The sequence below is a fragment of the Protopterus annectens genome, chromosome 12.part0 (genome assembly GCF_019279795.1).
Source record: "Protopterus annectens isolate FY-2018-M chromosome 12.part0, PAN1.0, whole genome shotgun sequence".
Classification (NCBI taxonomy): domain Eukaryota; kingdom Metazoa; phylum Chordata; order Ceratodontiformes; family Protopteridae; genus Protopterus; species Protopterus annectens.
The window spans coordinates 400329995-400349936 of NC_056746.1; the positions used below are offsets into that span (position 1 = coordinate 400329995).

The window sequence follows — 19942 nt, forward strand, 5'->3', positions numbered from 1 at the left end:
CAAAAACCCTTTGCCAGATCATGTTAAAGCTGAATTGCTGGATGCTCCCTTAAATCAGGGCCACCTGTTTGTCAACAAAGCAGAAGTAGTACTTAAAAAGATGGAGGGAAAAGCTAAATCTATGCGAACTGTTAAAGATTTCCTACAGGTACAGCCTCCAAGATTTAGTAGGCATTGGCCCTCTAAGAATTGGTCCTTTCCTGCCTCTTCCAGGCCTTCTCCGTCGAAACCCAGAACCAGCAGAACACCCAGGCATCTGTTCCAGGGGTACACACAGGACTAAATAGTAGGGAGCTCCCACTTCCAAATCCGGGAGTAGTAAGTATGACCCCCCCCCCCATGGTAAGCTGTCTCAATGACTTAACTTTAAAACTTCCAAGCACTTCTCAACTGATTGTTCCTTTAGGGGGAAAGATTGCTCTGCAGGCAAAAACTGGGAACTCATTACATAGGACAAATGGGTTTTAAATACATTTTCCCAAGGATACAGATTTGACTTCCACACGTTACCAACCCCAAACGGTTGGCCAGATCTACCCCCAAATCAGTGGGCAGAGTCTCAAAAGCAAGTACTCTCTCAAGCATAAAAGCTATTCACACTGTACCAGAAGAGGAAAAGGGGCAAGGTTTCTACTGAAGACTTTTCCTGGTACCCAGAAAAGACACCTCATGGCATACTATCCTAGACCTTTCTATCCTAAACACCTTTTTGGTGATCCCAAAATTCAAGATACTCCCTCTTCACCAGTTGCTTCCTGTGCTAGGCAAGGATGCCTGGTTGGCAACACTGGATTTAAAGGAAACCTACCTGCACATCCCAATCGGGGAATCTTGCAGAAGATACCTATGCTTCAAAGCAGGCTACATGCACTAATAGTTCTCTGCACTGCCCTTTGGCTTATCTGCTGTGCCTAGCTCCAGTCGTTGCATTTTGCAGCAAAGAAATATTCAAATATACCCATACCTGGACGATTGTCTAATTCAGGCAGAAAGCCAGGACATGCTTTTGAATCATCTGGCATTTGTACAAAAGGTGCTAACTTGTCTGGGGTACACCATAGACGAAAAGAAATCGCATCTTGTACCCTGTCAATAAATTGTATTCCTGGGAGCAAGCTTGAACACAACTTCCCAGATGGCTTTCTTCACGCCAGAGAAAGAAATTCATTTGACAACTTGCTTCAAACTAATGGCCACAAAAACCCTGCTATCTTCTGCAAGCCTTGGGGTTCATGGCCTCCGGCATTCTAATAATTCCATATGCAAGACTGCATATGAGGGAACTAAAATTGTATCTAAAAAGCCTATGGTGTCAACATTCTCAGGATCTAGAAGCAATGATTCCTATCATACCTTGCCTACAGTTAGAGTTCCTTTGGGCAGAGGCCTGCCACCAAAACAAGGGACTACTATTCACTCTACCCCCTGCCGCCCAAACCCCAAGTATCACCTGGCAGGGAAGTGCATTCAGGACAAATGGAACCCAAGTCAAATGCACCCGCATATCAATCAAAACGATATGTTAGCTGTACAGAATGCTCCGACAGCCTTCAAGGACCACATTCTTCCAGGACAGTTAATGGTAAAGACGGACAACACCACTGTACATAAACAAGCAGGGGGTTACCCATTCATACCCCCTCTGCAGACTAGCCCATGGCTCTGTGGAACACAGCCTTTGAGCTACCAAGTGCATCTACAGGCTCAATTCCTGCCAGGAAAACTAAATACACTGGCAGATGAACTAAAGACTTTCAACATGTTGATAAACAAATGGAGGAGCCCAGATACAGACCTGTTTGCCTCCCCCCAGAACTACCAATTGGATAAATTCTGCACAAGGACTCCCCACAAACAAGCTTGGAAAGTGGATGCCCTGTCCTTCAGCTGGAAAAATCTATCCGTTTATGCCTTTCTTCCTCTGCCTCTCTTCTCCAAAGTGCTACTAAAGATCAAATAGGACAAACCAAGGACGATACTGATTGCACCAGACTGGGCACACCAACACTGGTACCCCTCTTGTGCAGTGTCACTGCTGGCTCCATGGCACCTGCCTCAGACCCCTACCCTGCTGTCACAGCAGAAGGGCCAGATTCTGCACCCTCAGCTTCAAACCCTGAACCTGGCAGCCTGGCTAATTTCCTAACCTCTTCGTTACCATCCCTCAGTAAGCAAGTGTTGAATGTCATTTTGGAGGCAAGGAGGTCTAGTACTAGAAAATCTTATGCTGAAAAATGTAAAAGATTATGTGCCTGGAATCGCACTCGAGGGATGGGCACATATATATATATATATATATATATATATATATATATATATATATATATATATATCATGTGTATATATATATATATTTAATTGCTTCCCATTAGGGGGACACCTGACATCTGGGGCAAGAAAAACTGATGTAATGGCATCTGCTGCATGCTTTATACCCCTGACTACTTAACGTCACGGAAGATGAGACAGCAACCGACGCAGGACCCAAGACTTTGATAATCAGGCCGACTGAGGGCTACTGCAAGCGGATAACCCAAATGTGATGACTGCAACAGTGAATACACTCTAACATTTACATTTATGATAAGTGTACACAACTGTACTTTAATGGCCATCAGATGAACATTTGCCATTTGAATTTAGCATACTTTTCATTATTAGGTTGATCGAAGATTGTAGTTCTTAAACTACTAGAGTTGGTTCATGGCCATCCAAATTTCACAGAATATGGAGTATTTTGAAGTTAGATTTCTCTGTGGTAAATTCTGACTATCAGCACTCATTAGGGGAATTTAATGCTGCTTTGAAACTCTTTAAAACACTACAGATGTGACCTGAGTTTCAGTAGAAATAGATGTGCGGCTTGTTCTCCAGTAGCATATTTGCAAATGATTTAGTTCATTAATTCTTTGACCCTATTAGGATCTTTCAGCTATTTGATTCAACTTGACTTTTTCTGATCGAGCGTTGCTTAAAAGACATATATTTAAAATCAGGAACCACTTCCCTTAACATAATTACCTCAGTTGTGTTCCCCTTTTAGGTTTCTTAAATTACTGTCAGTGTTCTAGTTTCACTGTAGATGTGGAATTCTAACATAAATACTGTACTACTATTGTAGGTTGTGTAAAAGTATGATTTGGCAACATCCGTCCAGTCCCTTCAACTGTCACCTCTAGTATCTCTGTTTCCATTAGCCATGGATAAACTATAGCTTAAATTCTATTCCCCAGCTACCAGCATTAAACCAGATCAAAGAGTGAATATGTTCCTTTGGCATGCTTCACTCAAATTTAACTATTGTGACCCTCAGAACATAATCTGAACCATTGCTGTCTACAGAAAGTATATGTTTAATAGTGATATAGTCTAATATCATAATTGACTTTTGTCATTCTGCTTAATTTTATAACTGCAATAGGCTTTATCTCTGGACAGTACTAGTGACTGACAAACTGCATGTGTTGCATTGCTCTGCCTGCTTTATTTTTGTTTTATCATTTAACTTGATTTACAAAAATCTATTCTCCTTAGTAGTAGTGTTATTCCTTGGTCTGTAAAGGGTCTTTAATCCAGTGGGACCTACCTACTTGCTGTCATGCAAACTTTCAAGTTCATTAAAGTCAAATATGAAATCTGAAACCATGCACATGCATTTAATAGAGACTGTGTGACATGGCAGATTTTGTTTACCTTCTGAGAAAAGCAGCCCTTTTAATATGATGAAACCTAAAAATATCAAAACGACTAAAATCCATTATTTGCAGCAAGTTTTGCAACACGTTTAAGTCACTAATAAATGAGGCATGCAGTAAGTCTGGTTGGCTAATCACGTGGCTCAAAGTATTTGGAGAAAAAGTTAATAGAAACATTTGCAGCATGCAGATACTGAATATGTATGTTGGGAAGATTATTTTGAGAGACTAGATGACTGAATTATGTATAAAGCAATGCCCCCCTCATTCTGAATTTAGTTACTGTAGAGCTTGTTGATTATTGAAATGTGTTTTATATGAAATATGCATGCTTTTTACATCAGTTATTTTTTACTTTGTTTCTTAAGCCCCCGTACTTCCACAGATATCTCTGTCCATGCCCCATACCACCAGTCTTTTTCCCTTGGACCCAGTCTGTGTGCAGTATTCAACTGTGACTCTGGATTTGACCTTTTCTCTAGTAAGAGAACACCCTTGTGGCTTACAGACCATCAAGACTCACTGTTTCCCCCTCCTTAGGAGATGAGAGCAACAGGGTTATTGGTGGTTAGGGGGTGAATTTGAGAATATGGGAAAGGGAAATGCTAACTGAGTGGAGAGAATGAGACTATGTAGGCATCACCCCCTAGGCCGTCTGATAGCTCATGCCTCCACCCACTACTGTAATAGCCTGTCAGCAACCAGGGGGATGCAGTTCTGTCTGCAGTAAGGGGTACTCCTCCTGATTCCACCAGGAAGAGAGGTGATGATCACTCCTGTTCCTCCACCATATCACCTGCAGCACCTCAGCTGCTAATGGAACTTCGGTCAGCCAGTTCACAGTCATGGCACCCTGGAGACGGTGACTTTTATCCCAAATATGAATTTAGCTAATCTAAGAGCTTGCATTCCTCCTCATAGTAATGTAATTTTGCTGGCAAAGGATTTTGATAAAGAAGAGATAAAACATCTTCGTGCACTAAAAAGGTTATTGTTTAAAATGTGTTTATTGTGACATCCAAAGAACTGTTATACTTTTATTGTACATTTGTTTATGCAGAGCCAGAAAAATTGGTGCATCATATTCTGAAAGATCTTCATACAACTAAAAAAAAGAAATCCAGAGTAATTCTGCGCATGCTCCCTGTGGCTGGGACTTGCAAAGCTTTTATTGACGATATGAAAAAGTTTGCAAAGTGCTTCCTGGAGCCCTGGTTCAAAGCTCCTAACAAAGGGACTTTTCAGATTGTTTACAAAGCTCGAAATAACAACCACATGAAAAGAGAAGACGTCATAAAGTCTCTAGCAGGTACTTAATTTGTATGTTTTAGGGAAGGTGTGTCTCTGTGTGGGTGTGTCTCTGTGTGGGTGTGTCTCTGTGTGGGTGTGTCTCTGTGTGGGTGTGTCTCTGTGTGGGTGTGTCTCTGTGTGGGTGTGTCTCTGTGTGTGTGTGTGTGTGTGTGTGTGTGGTCGAGAAAGTGTCGTCCTCTCTACCCTTCCCTCCTTCCAGAAGACCACAAGATTAATGTGTTATAAATTTTTTATTTGCTTATATCCGGCCTTTGTGGTACTAGAGTAAATTAGCAACCCAAGGCTGATCCTCAATGTGGTCAAAGTTTTCTGTTGCTTGTCTGGGTGGGAAACTGTAGTCCTCAATTAAGGATTCCACTGTTGTTGGCTCCTTGAGTCTTCACCAGTAGTGCTGATGGCATAACTGCATGCATAATGTATTCACATTTTTTCTTGTGTAATTGGGTTCTCTTGGTTCATGATTACCACGCCCTACAAGTTCATTCACTGCTCTGCTTAACTAAGCATTATAGTGAGCTAGCCTAGGTTGCAACAGTCTGTTTCTTCAGTCCCAAAGCCTTAGACTATTTGAATGCCTTCCTTCCTACTGCATATTTGTTAGCCATTTAAAGTGCAGCCTTTCATACAGCTTTGGTTACAACATTGTTCATATTCTCTGCTTTATCAGGCTGCCATTCTAGTGGTTAATGCGGTGAGGTTTGGCATGACCATTTCATGCTGGATGTTTGATGCAAGCTCCCACAGCCTGAGGGTCTGAAAGCCATTGACTTAAACTGTGTGATCCTTTACACAGCCATGTGCTGGTGGATGTTTATTACACTGTGTGTAAGCCATTTATTTTCTGCTGAAGACCCTGTTCAGGTTTAATCACAACAGGTTCTTCATCCCTGGGTTAGGCGAGTCCACTTCTGCACCGTACTGCTCAAGATCTGTGGTTTAAGTTGAATAACATTCTCCAGCAGAATAATTTGGCTATGAGTAGACTTGCTAGCTGCACACCATTCATTCCTCTTTTGCACCAAGTTTTGATGTCTGTACAGACAGAAAGCCAGGTGTTGGTTTGGTGTGTTACATGGGATGATGCTGGCTTCTAATGACTGTACAGGTGACCTTGTAGCTATGTGGGTGTATCATTTTTCTTCATGGCCTTTAATATTCTCTGCTACCTGACAAGCAGGTTGATTTTGTAATATTAAATTCATGGTAAAAGAACAAAAACTCAGCAAGGACTTTTTTAACTTGGTTCCAAATACACAGACTCCTTGCTTTAATCTTTTTTTTCTTTGTGAGTTGGATGTATTCTCTAGATCTCCCAAGACGCCTACTACCATATAAAAATGAACAAGGCGTCCAGGAGCCATCTACACTTCCGGCTGGGAGCCAGTCACTTTCAGTTTCATGCTCTGCCCTTTGGTCTCCCCACAGCCCCCACGGTGTTCACCAAATGCATAGAAGTAGCAACAGCTCACCTGAGACGTCGGGGATTCCAGGCGTTTTCATATTTGAACGACTGGCTCCTGACCGCCCCCAGCAGGCATCTACTCCTCTTAAACAGGGATGCCACTATTCAACTTTGTGCTCCGTTAGGGATCTCCATAAATTGGGAAAAATCTGCATTCTTGCTTTCTCAGTCTGATTTTTATAGGCGCAGAGGTAGACACAGTGAACATGACAGCTCGTCTCCCTGCCGAAAGGGCACAAAACTTAATCTCTCAAATTCAACGTTTTCTCCCGTTGCGGAAGGTCAAAGTGAAGTGGGTTCTTCAGCTCCTCGGGACTATGGCTTCCACCATTCTATTAGTACCATTAGCCAGGTTGCACATGAGAATTCTCCAGTGGCTTCTGTCTTCCCAGTGGTCCTTCTAATATCTCCAGCTGAGTCATTATCTCCAGCTGAGTCATCCTATCCTGCTGACAGAATCATGCAAGAAGGACCTTCTTTGGTGGATAGCTCCCAACCAGTTGATCATGGGTGCCCCCTTTGTTCCTGCCCAACCCGTTGCCATTGTGACCACGGATGGCTCCAAGATCGGGTGAGGGGGGGCATTATCTCAGCAGGACTGTCCAATGCACATGGCAAGAACACGAGGCTCACCTACATATCAGTGTTCTGGAGATGAGGGCGGTGCTCCTGGCGCTGCAAGCACTTCAAGCCCTTCTTCCTCTAGGGACTATTGTGATACAATCAGACAGCATGTCGTTGGTTTGGTATGTCAACAAACAGGGCGGTACCAGATCTTACCCACTCTTTTGCGAGGCCATGCGAGTTTGGGAATGGGTGATTTCTTTCCAGCGCTTTCTGGTTGCAACGCACATTCCAGGGTCGACCAACGTGATAGCAGACAAGCTCAGCCGGGCGATCCTACTGCCTCACGAGTGGTCTCTGAAATGGCAAACAGCAGGACAGATTTTCCGAAAATGGAGACAGCCTTGCTGCAACCTTTTTGCCAGTCCAGTCAATGCCAAATGCAGCAGCTATTTTTCCCTCATTCAACTCAGATCAACTATTCATTTCCTTTTCTGGCTCCAGATTGGGTTTGCCCATTTCTAAAGTGACACTATCTAATTGGATTTCCAGTTGCATAACCTTTATCTGCAGTTCGGAAGGCAGACCTTTACTCTGCAGGATCAAGGCTCATTCTACCAGGTCGCTGTCTACCTCTGCAGCCTTTCAAGCCAGGGTCCCACTTGATAATATTTGTGCAGCAGCTACGTGGACTACCCTTCACACTTTTATTACACATTACAAATTGGATTTAGCTTCCAGGGGTAGAGCATCCTTTGGCTCCACGGTGCTTGGGTGGCTCACTGGAAAATACTCCTAAGAATAAGGCGCTAGAGATGCTGTCCCATATGTAAAAATGAGGGTGAGATTGGACTACACAACATAAAGAAGTTATGTACTCACCATAACGTTCCATGTTGGTAGTCCATCTCACCCTTCATTTTTACCAACCCGCCCTCCTGTTCCCATCCTCGAAGAATCTGGAGGTAATAATTTGGTTATCTTTGGTTGGAGACCCTTTAATATTGGTTTGTCTTATGGTTATTTCTTCTAGTGAGCAGCAAACAAGATCTGGGGTTTGTACTGATTCACTATGGGATACCTGCTTAGCCACGAGCCAACCAAAAGACTTTGAGCTTGTAAATCGGCTCCGAACCCATATGTAAAAAATGAAGGGTGAGCTGGGCTACCAACATGGAACATTATGGTGAGTACATAACTTCCTTTTCCCTGTTTAAAAGCTGATTATTTTCCCCCAAAATATTCTTAAGCTCTGTAGTAGCATTTTTTTGGGGTGGGGGATGTAAATACATGTTAAAATAATCCTTCCTTGCCAGTAGTCCCTTACTGCCACAAATCTACCATTATTGTCTTTTTTTTTCCCTCACTATTGGAGCTCCTCCAGCAGTCAATATTTACTCCCTTTCTGCATGATATTCTGCTAAATATCTGTCCTGAAGCCCTTTCTTTGTTAATTCACTTGCTTATTTCTTTCCAGATTTTTTCTTCTGCATTATTATGTGCACTCTGCATTTCTTAGTATAATGCTCTTTCCTCTGTAAGGTTATTTCCATTCCAAGATAACATGGGTGGAGTAAACATTATGATAAGTGGAACATTTGTGTGTGTGTGTGCGTTTCAAACGTTTCCTACATACACACAATATCTGGCAGGATGATATTCTATACAGTTATTTATTTCATCTTGAACCTGTGACATTTTTAAGACTCATTTTCTTTAATGAAAACTTTTAAATACATGTTCAGAGCATCCCATCACATATTGATGTAGAACAAGCTCACAACTATGTACATTTTCAATAAATGAAATGTAGTCCTCCAGATAGAATCGATTTGTCCCAAATCAGCAGCTTTGCCTACAGGCATTACCCAGTCTAAAATTAAAGTTTACCCATGCAAAAACACATGTTTTTAATACTGTATTCCCACTTAAACTGATTGCTGTCTGTTCTTTTATCTCTCTTCCCTTCCTAGATGTGACTAATACTTTGCATGATTTCAGAAAACATTAACTTTTAGCCCTAAGAAAGTGTACTGTTCTATTAAATGTATTAAACTACAAAGGCTGCTGGGAAGGCTAATACATTTGTTCACTTTTCATAATGACAGACCTTATTTTTCACTGAAGTGCTTGCCATTCTTGCTTTAAATTTTGCATTTCCCTCAGCAAAGAATGGTTAGAACTCTCAAGAATAATTGCCTGCACCTGCAGATAGCCACTCTCCATGTAAAAAGTAGTCTGCAAAAAAAAAGGCAGCTTTGGAGATGCATGAAGATATCCTTGTACATTTCACCCAGAACAGCATCTTTGGCCAGTTGCCTTCAGCTACAGACTTGTGTCCCACTGAGAATCTTTTCTAATGGGGAAAAAAGTGAATATCTTCGTAGATGTAAGAAACTTGGCATTTGCCTTATTTTTCAAGTCTGCGTGCTTAAACTGTTTAGCGTAAGCAAAGGGCATTAATTTAGACTTCTGGCCCTAGTAAAAACTGGAGGAATTTATCTTAATTCTACATGTGATATGTTCAGTAACACCTTGCCCCAGCCCGCAATCACAGTGTTATATTAAGTTAAACTTGCTTTTGTCCTGCTTCTCATCTTGCTGAAGTGTAAAACTTGCATCTCTTATGAGTAAGAAAAAATAGTTATTTTAATATCTTTAACATATTCATCAGTCACTGAAAAGACCCCTCTTCCAACATTTAAAATACCACTGACTGCACACTATACAAAACTGCTTTGCAATTTAACATGCATTTCAGGTCGTGAAATATTTTACTTGCATCTTTTGCCTTTGGTGTCCTCCTAAACATTAATGATGTGAAGTGGGGGTATATGATTTACAGTCTACCCACAAATTGAACAAAGCCAGCAAAATTCCAGTATTTTCTAATCCACTTTTTCTTGCAAAGCCATAAAACATTAACCACATTTATGACATTTCAGTGTTGCTGGTCTTCCTGATAATCACCATCTCCCAACACCAGACTCTAGCTCACATCCAATGTACTCTTGTTGCTTCTAATGAACTCCTGTGCTTTTTTTTCTGTCTCAAAGATTTTCCTTTGGAACAATGGAAAAAGTTTCACTGGCAAAGTCGCTCATGAGACTTTGTCAGAAGAAGGAGAAGCAAAGTCCCCTTATGCTGGCTGTCTCACTTTTTGCTAGATAGACTGTATTTCATCCTTGGCCTGTTCTGCATCCAGAAATGTCTTTGAGCCTCCAAGAAAAATGTTCTGAAGGTAGGTGGATCTCTCACCTGCCATTTGACATTCCCTAATTCCTGGGATAATCTTGCTTCTGTTGTGCCTGATTCATAGTGAATACTCATTTTGCATAAACAGCATTTCTCCAAGTTGTAATACTTTTCCTATTTGGGCACAGTTTTGTTAGGGTCAACTTTTTACGTCCTTTCTGCTTTGGCATGGACTAGTTTGGAGCATACACTCCATGTGCTCTTTCAGTTAACAAATCCTGCTGAGGAGCAGCTTTCCATTTGCTTACTTGTACTGTCATAAAATTAGTATAGTTTGTTCCTTCCAGTTTCTATGGTATAGCAGAAAATCCCAGATTTCCTGTGTGTTCTGTCTTCTAACTCTTGTTGTTTTTTGAAACTTCTCTTTTGAGAAGCCTTTTATACTCAGCCGCTCTGTCATTTCAGCCTCAGTTTTTTTGAAGTTTTATCAGTTCATATGACATTTGTCCAGCCTTTTCTGGTATGGGTTGATGTAGTTCTTCTGTGTTTCATGCATTTTAATCACATTGGAGTACATTTCATTTATTTTTTATTCTAAATTACTGGAAGCCATCTCTTGTATCAAAGCTGAAGTTTGAATGCATTTTGTGTGAAGAGCTGCAGGTTTTTTTTCCAGTCTGTGTTCTCTACCATTTCTGGTTGATTTTCTTTCAAGTTCCCAAAATTCCTGGCAACCAGAGTGTGTACTTTCTAACCAATAACTGAATTCTACCCAAAATGGCAAATTCACTAGCCCTTTTTTCCCCAATTTGTTTTCACACTGGGAGAGCTGAAATTAAACTGCTGTTCATTGTGTAGCCATCTTTGGAAGTCCACCATAGATGTTTTGGATGATGATTTATTTCTGAGGAAAAGAAGGCAATAGTTCAGTGAGAAGTTGATTCTCTCAACAGAATAAGGTGGTTTAGGAGTGCCTCATTTCAATGGATACTTGCACAGTTAAGACTCGCACACGATACAAATAAAATATTATAAATCAAAGTCGAAAGAGTTGGTTATGTAATTTGGGGGGGGGGGTCAAAGTAAGGACAGAGCAGGATTTTTCATGTAGGTCCTTAAGGAAAGGAACAGCCGTACAGCATATTATATTCATAAAATTGCAAGTAATCAAGAACTAAGCCAATGCAGGAATGGAGAAAGGAGATCTTGCCAGTAGGGATAACTGCAAGTAGAAATACAGAAAAGGGGGAGCTGAAATTTACTGGAGAAAATTAGCCAAGGAACAAAAGTATTGTTAGCAAATGACTGAAAGGGAAAGGGTAACAGAAGTTTGAATAGCAGGTTAGAGTCTGCCTTCCCTTCCCTTCCAAGAATTAAAGCCAGTGTGTAGGCAAAGAGAAAGGGATAGGTAAATGCTAAGTAAAAGACCAGCTCTGATAGTTTGTAGTAGAGTATAGAATGGAAGGTGCTGTTAGAAAATAAATAATTGGTAGAGTGTATAAAATATTGCATGACAACTGTACTAAGAGGAGGTTGGACAAGACTGAGAAGAGAGACTGGAAAGGCAATTTACTAAGGAACAATGGGAGGCCATTTCTGTGGCTATCAAGTGTGCAGCATAGTCTGAAATCTTCAGGATTTTCGCTTGGAAGTTTTTGCATAGGTATTTTTATACCCAAAGTAGACTTAAGAGGATCTTTTTCCTCAGGTAGACGACAAATGCCAGAGGTGTGATAGGAAAGAGGTAATTGGGAAGATTTTTTGGGGAGTACGAGTCTGCAGATTTTAAAAACTCGCTACAGAGTACTTGGTTGCAACCATTTGCTCTCAGTTCTTCTGTGCTGGGACACAAGATACAGATTGCCTAGACATAGTAAGGCTTCACTAATTTAAATGCTCTTGTCTACCAAAATACAGTTACTAGAAAATGGAAATCTAAATCTAAATCCACAGGGCTCCACTCTCAGCCCTTTACTCTTCAGTATGTTCACTAGCAATCTACATAAAATCCTATCAGCAGGTTTCCCTCGTATAGTACACTGATTGCCCACTAATATGCATTTCTGGCAACCTAATACATCTTCAGAGAATTACTCTAGAAGCCTTGAGAACTGTGTTCAGAGTTGGTTGTAGAATAATCATCTGCAACTAAATCCCCAAACGAATAAATTACTTTTTTCCAAAGTCCCATTTAAATAAAAAAAATTATCTTAAAATTTCTTCCTTAAATAATACCATAATTGGAAGTTATCCGTCCTATAAAACTGCTTAGCATGACAATTTGCATTTGTAAATTCGATTTGGATATCCACAGCTGCATCATGAAAACCCATGAAAAATTTGGTACCTTACATAGAGTACAGAAATAAACTCTGCCAAACTACCTAACCCTCGTCCTCTCTCTTATATGGATTCCTCTCATGACCAACCTTCAAAGCTGATTTAGTTCTAAACTTGAACTACAACAAAGTTGTCAATCACATGCAGCAAACCATAACCTGGACCAACTAATGTTTAGCAGGAAAAGTGCATAACTGGCTCAGACTTCACACCCTATGTTGTACTCTGCTCATCTTAACCTTCAGAATTAACCCTCATAATTTTCTATACTTCATCTGCCTGCTCAGCAGTTGGCCCCATACACCAGTAGTGTCTTCCAAACTGTCCCCTTCGGTGAAATGATCAACAACTGCTTGTCTGCAAACCACAAAGGGCTACTGGGGTCATTCTCGATTCCAGTAGTTTGCCTAAACTTGGAACAAAATTCCTGTATCAGTCAGGTTTATTGTACACTAGCTTTTTAAACCATTAAAGAAGACTTCCTCTGTCTCCTGGCTTTGTCCCTGCTTTTATGTGGGGCACAGGTCTTCTAATAGTCTTCATTACCTTTTTTACATCTCCTCTTAATTCACTTAGCTTGCTTATCCCTTTCTAATAGCCAATTTTATTGTGCTTCTTAAACTAATCTATGTACTTCTGATTAGCACAACCAAATTACTATTCCATTGCTACTTCTCTAGTAACACTCTTCCCCTCTATTACCTCACTCTGTTGTATTTCTTAAAGGAAAGCTCCACCTTACAACTCGCAATGAAAAAACGTTTTAATCTTTTTTTTTTTTTTTTGCTTAGCAATTTTAATCAGTTTCCCACAAAATGGCAGTCGATGGGGCCTGCCAGGGTAACGTGATCATGTTTTCTTGCTTTCATTCCTCCTTCCCAAAATACATTTCAAGCCCTGTTTGAGTCGTACTCGACATAAAGAAGTTGTGTTGTTTTCTCATGCCATTATGATGGAGTGGCAGGGGTGTGAAACACTGTAATCTAACACACCTTCTGTATTTCTTTGATTTGAGCCTAGTTTGTCAGAGCTTGTACTGTGCTATACATAGCTGTTATCTTCCTTCAAAGAAAGTAGTTTTGTTAAGGGGTTCTTTTGTAGGTCTAAAGAAATTGACATTCTCCCACACTTGCAACATGAGGTATGAAAACTTTCGCTCCCTCTACAGCTGACAGTTACTATTGTTAAGAGGAATTGAATGCAATGTGTAAGGGCTGACTCAGTGGGTGTTTTCTTACCATTGATCTGTGTACCATGTACCAGATACACATCCATTTCTGGAAGAATGTCACAAAAAACATAAGCCCTTTGTATAAACCGTGTTAGTGTAATTCGTGAGGCTTCCACCTGACTCCTTCTGGAGAGTAGTCTTGATCTCGGCAGTTCTGTCTTGTTTGGACGGGATGGGGACTGAAAATGGTAAATGTGTTGATACTTTACTTTACAAGAAAGTGTGTGCTGATTTTTTTTTTAAATGTCTCAGAAATCTTTGACACTTCTTTATATATAAAATGACTTAAATTTAGTATAAATAACTAGCATTTAAAGTTTAGCATTTCATTACTCTGATGCTACTTGTGTAAATTTGTCAGAAGAGGTAACAACTGCCTTTAAATCCTAACTGATCTAATTGTTTTGTTTTGCTATGAAAGGCATGGCTACATAGGAAGCAGGTGTGAATCAGTGTTGAGTTCTCCTCTGTGCAATAAAGATAGTGGAAACTAGTTTCCCAGATTTGTCTTTTCTTGATGTTCATGCATACAGCTGCAGTCATAACAGATGGGTTATCCTGCCGTCAGGCGGGTCCTCGGTTGGCCGAATTCCAAAGTCTAGGTCCTGCATCGGTTGTCGTTGCTTCTTCCCTGACGTCAGTGCGTCAGGGGTATAAAAGAGGCAACCGACGCCATTTTCTTCAGTCTTTCTTGCTGTGCGGTGCCCGAAGCAGAAGCAGTTCACAAGTGCCAGTCGGCCAACCAGCTCCTGAGATTTACGAAAGTATTTCAGCCGAATTCTTCTTGAAAGCCAAGTACCCCATTGGGGAAACTTTTCTTGCCTCAGACCAATGTCAGACAAAGTTAATAATTCCATTTCATGTGGGAAGCAAATACCGCATAAGGATTTCCACTCTTTCTGTATACCTTGCTTAGGCCCAGACCACGACGTCTCGGCCTGCCGTTTTTGTGCTAGATTCAATAAGCGCACTATTAAGCATCGGGCGGAGTTCGCCCTTCACTTTTTTGGCAAAAAATTTAATTATTATGTCGTCTGATACTCCGACTCCAGTTTTGAGCAAAAAACGCAAAGATAAGGACCGACATATGAGGTCCGCACCACCTACTGAAACCACGCTAAGGCCGACTACCGGTTCTCCGGTACTCAGCGAAGTGCCTACGCAGCCCCTGAGTACCGATGACGATGCATTACCGGTGTCTTCAGTACCCGAGGTCGCAGGCTCCTCGGCCCCCATTCCTACTACAGATCCCGACACCACTCCTGGCGGAGAAACTCAGAATTTAGACAGGCCTGCCATTTCTCAAGGGGTCTTCAGGCCTTCCTCCTTCTCTATTAAAGCCTTCACTAAATCTAAAGCAGCCATGAAAACCAAAAAACAGGTTCCTCAGATCCCCTCTCAAGGCACCATGCCTAAAAAACAGATGCTTAAAATGGCTGAGGATTTGATTACTCTTATCAGGGGTTCTCAACCCCCCTCTGACAAAAGGCCCAGATTAGAGGAAGACTACCTTCCTCAGATCAAGCCTCTATTACCTCAGAACTATCTGAGGACTAGGATTATGCCTATTCTCCATTTGAAGACTCTGATGCATAGGAGTGTATTCCCTCGGTCTCCCCCCCGAGGACTTCTCTTTTGGGGAAACCCTGCATACATTGAGGGAGCACTTTCACTGGGAAGGCCAAGATTACTCAGATTCCAAGAAAAGGCTCAGGGAATTTCTTCTGCTCCCCCAGCATAGGCCTCTGGCTATCCCTCCTGTTTTAGATATATTGGATGATGTGTACACAGAAGCCAGCCTTAATCCTGATTCTTTGCCTCCAGCTCCTGTTAAACCAGACAGGTATTACCGGGTTCCTGATTCTCACCAGTTCCTATGTAAAAGCCATAATGCTGACCCAGAAACAATTTTCACAGGGTCCCAAGGGAATTAAGGCCTCTACTGCTAAAAATCCATTACCTTCAGAGAGAGATTCCAGAGCTTTAGAAAGGTGGGGGGAAAAGGTGTACACCTCGGCCACTTTAACCATGAGGGCATTAAACTGTCAGTTCCATATGTTAAAGTATCAAGTTTTTGATCTCAGCTGAAAAGCAAGATGACACAACCAGATTTAAAAGAGTTGCAGGATTTGTTGCATGGTGCAGAGCAAGTGGGTAAACATACCTTGCAGTGTGGTTTTGATGCTTTAGAGGCCTCATGTAGAGCTGCTGTTACGGGGTCTGTTAGGCATGCTTGGCTCAAAGAGCAAACCTTACCAGATCGTGTCAAAGCTAAATTATTAGATGCACCTCTTCAAAAAGATGTATTGTTTGGTGTTAAAGCTGAGGAGGTGCTAAAGGAAATGGAGGAAAAAACGAAATCAATACAAATAGTGAAAGATTTCCTGCAGGTGCAGCCTCCACGTTTCAGCAGAAACTGGCCTTCAAAAAAATTGGTCCTTTCCAGCCATGGACAGACCTCAAAGGGGCAGAAACAGGTGCCCAAGGGGCAGAGGGCAACCTCAAGGATCTTTCAGAGCCAGACAGTGGCAAGCACCAACCCGAAGAGGTGGAGAAGATAGATCATAGTCTTTTAGAAAACAGACACAATGACTTCCCCCCCTACACCTGCCAAGCAAAGCTTTAATGGCAGCACCTTTGGACGGAAAACTGACTTTATTCTCAAAAAATTGGCATATTGTTACAAAAGACAAATGGCTTCTGGACATTATAGACAGAGGCTACAGGTTCCACTTTCACACCCTTCCAAAAATGAGAGGCATGCCAAACCTGCCACAAAATCAAGGGCAGAGGCGGCACAAAAACAAGTTTCAGCTCTCATGGACATGAAAGCAATTCAAGAGGTACCTGCAAAAGAACAAGGTCAAGGGTTTTATTCCAGACTATTCCTGGTACCGAGGAAAGAAGAACAAGGTCAAGGGTTTTATTCCAGACTATTCCTGGTACCGAGGAAAGACAAAGATTGGAGACCTATCTTAGACCTATCCATCCTAAACACATATCTACAGGTGCCAAAAGTCAAGATGCTCACATTACAGCAGCTTCTTCCCATGCTGAGCAAGGAGTCTTGGCTGGTAACATTGGACCTCAAGGAGGCATACCTGCATGTCCCTATCAGACAAGATTGCAGAAGATACCTCAGATTTCTTGCAGGTTCAACCCATTACCAATTCTCTGCATTGCCCTTTGGCTTATCTACTGCGCCCAGAGTGTTTACGAAATGCCTGGCATCAGTAATCGCCTTCTGCAGACTACAAGGGATAGAAATCTACCCATATCTGGACGACTGCCTTATCCAAGCGGACAGCAAGGACATACTACTGCAGCACCTGGCGTTTGTAATAAAACTGAACTTCCTGGGATACACAGTCAGCAAAAAGAAATCAAAACTAATACCCCCTCAACAAATAATTTTCCTGGGTGTCAGCTTGGATACAACCACCCAGATGGCCTACCTCATGCCAGACAAGCAAGGGCAACTGTCTCAATACTTCAGAAAAATGGCAACTTACACCAGGCTAACTGCAAGGAAAATCCTGCAGGCTCTGGGATTCATGGCATCTTGCATCCTACTAATCCCCATGTGCAAAGCTGCATATGAGGAAACTTCAATGGTACCTGAAAAACTTATGGTCTCAGCACAGCCACAGCTTGGAAACAATTATCCCACTCATTCCATGCCTTCAAAAGGAATTTTTGTGGTGGACTCAAGCTTGCCAAAGAAACACAGGTCTTCCTTTCTGTGTACCTCAAGCAACTCAAATCATCACAACAGACACCTCAGACTACGCCTGGGGAGCACACATGACAGATCAGTGCATTCAGGGAAAATGGACCCGAAAAGAGAAGCACCTTCACATCAACCAAAAGGAAATGCTAGCCGTGCAAAAGGCTATTATGACCTTCAAAGACCTACTGCATCCAGGCCAGCTATTGATAAGGACAGACAACACCACAGTGATGTGGTACATAAACAAACAGGGGGGAACTCATTCATACCCCCTGTGCAGGCAAGCCATGACCCTATGGAACACAGCACTGGAATTGCAAATTCAACTGCAGGCACAATTCCTGCCAGGGAATCAAAACACACTGGCAGACAACCTAAGCAGAAATATGACAGATCCACACGAATGGAAGTTGCATCCTCAACTTTTCACAAAGATAACTCTGGCATGGGGACAGCCAGACGTAGATCTCTTTGCTACCCACAGAAATTGCCAGTTGAAAAAATTTTGTTCAAGGACCTATCATCCACAGGCCTGGAAAGTGGACGCACTTTCCTTCAATTGGGCAACATTCACAGTCTATGCCTTCCCGCCTCTTCCTCTGCTGCCCAAAGTTCTATTAAAAGCCAGAGCAGAGAGGCCGAAAATGATTCTCATCACTCCAGACTGGCCAAGACAACACTGGTATCCGCTCTTGAGGAGCCTGACACATTCTCCACCATGGATCCTACCTCTAGTCCCTCTTCTGTTGTCCCAGCACAACTACAAAACCCTTCACAGCCATCTCAAAACTCTAAATCTAGCTGCATGGAGAATTCCTTGATTTCCCAACAGTTTCTCCTCTCCAAGGAGGTGCAGGATGTCATTTTGGAGGCCAGAAGACCTTCTACTAGAAAGGCTTACTCCGCCAAATGGAAACGATTTTGTGCCTGGAATCAAGAAAAGGGACAGAATCCTTGGGTAATAAATAATTTTACAGTACCTAGCTGAGATGTTAAACAATGGACTTTCCTTCTCCTCCATCAAGATCCACGCTTCAGCCATTATTCTCTCACCCTCTCTTAAGGCAGTTCCTCAGAGGGGCAAAGAATTTAAAACCTCCAAGGAAACCACCAGTCCCTGCTTGGGACCTCAACTACGTATTGGAAAAGCTGACCCTTCCTCCCTTCGAGCCAGCCAACAGAGTTACAGTACTTGTCATGGAAAACAGCCTTTCTTCTAGCTATCACCTCAGCACGCAGGGTTTCGGAGCTACAGGCCCTCATGGCTGTACAACCATTCATCATTTTCCATCAGGACAGAGTTTCCTTACGAACCAATCCTACCTTTATGCCAAAGGTAGTATCTACTGTAGCTTTGAATCAGACTATCCACTTACCTACCTTTTATCCTAATCCACAAAACAAAGGGGAAAGACTACTACACTCCTTGGACATTTACAGACAACTTCGTTACTACTTGGACAGAACAAAGCCATTCAGGAAATCTGAGCAACTCTGTGTCCTATGCTGTAGGTGCTCAGGGAAAGGCCATTTCCAAACAGACAATTTCAAAATGGATAGCCCACTGCATACGCTTTTGTTACTCATTTCATGGAAAAACTGTGCCTGCATGCATCAGACCCCACTCCACCAGAGCCACAGCTACCTCTGCAGCCTTCCTCAGGGGGGTCCCTACCAAGGACATTTTGGAAGCAGCCACCTGGAGTTCAGTGCACACTTTCTCCAAGCACTATCACCTCCCACTATACTCAAAATCTAGAGCGGGCTTTGCCACAGCAGTCCTGCAGGGCATCCTAGCCCCTCCTAGTTCCACTTAGTGCCTACCCCCCTTACTTAGCTTTGGGATTCTACCCATCTGATGTTCACCATGCATACAGCTGCAGTAATCACATATGGGTTCTCTGCCGTCAGGCGGTCCCTCGGTCGGCCGAATTCCAAAGTCTTGGTCTGGCGTCAGTTGTTGTCACTTTCTTTCCTGACGTCAGTGCGACGGGTATACAAGACACAGCCGACGCCATATTCTCCAGTCTTTTTTGCCGCGCGGTGCCCGAAGCAGAAGCAGTTCGCAAGTGCCGGTCGGCCAGCTCCTGAATTTACCAAAAATTGGAAACCAAAGTGTTCTTTAAAGCTAAGTACCCCGTTGGGGAAACTTTTCTTGCCTCAGACCGATGTCAGACAAAGTCAACAATTGTATTTCTTGTGGGAAGCAAATACCGCATAAGGATTTCCATTCCCTCTGCATACCTTGTTTAGGCCCAGACCATGACATCTCGGGCTGTCGCTTTTGTGCTACTTTCAATAAATGCACTATTAAGCTTCGGGCGGAGTTCGCCCAACATTATTTTGGTAAAGCCTTTGATTATAAAATGTCGTCGGAAGCTCCGACTACCGTTTTGTCCAAAAAACGCAAGGAC

At 42.3% G+C, this 19942-nt stretch overlaps 1 protein-coding gene across 2 annotated transcripts in view; it reads left to right on the top strand.

Annotated features, from left to right (window-relative positions):
• THUMPD1 (THUMP domain containing 1) overlaps positions 1 to 19942 on the top strand; it is a 197814-nt gene that overhangs the window by 116809 nt on the left and 61063 nt on the right. For both annotated transcript variants that reach the window (XM_044089499.1, XM_044089500.1), the window contains one exon: positions 4756 to 5004. In XM_044089499.1, the coding sequence (XP_043945434.1) occupies positions 4756 to 5004 (249 nt within the window). The remainder of the gene's footprint in view (positions 1 to 4755; positions 5005 to 19942) is intronic.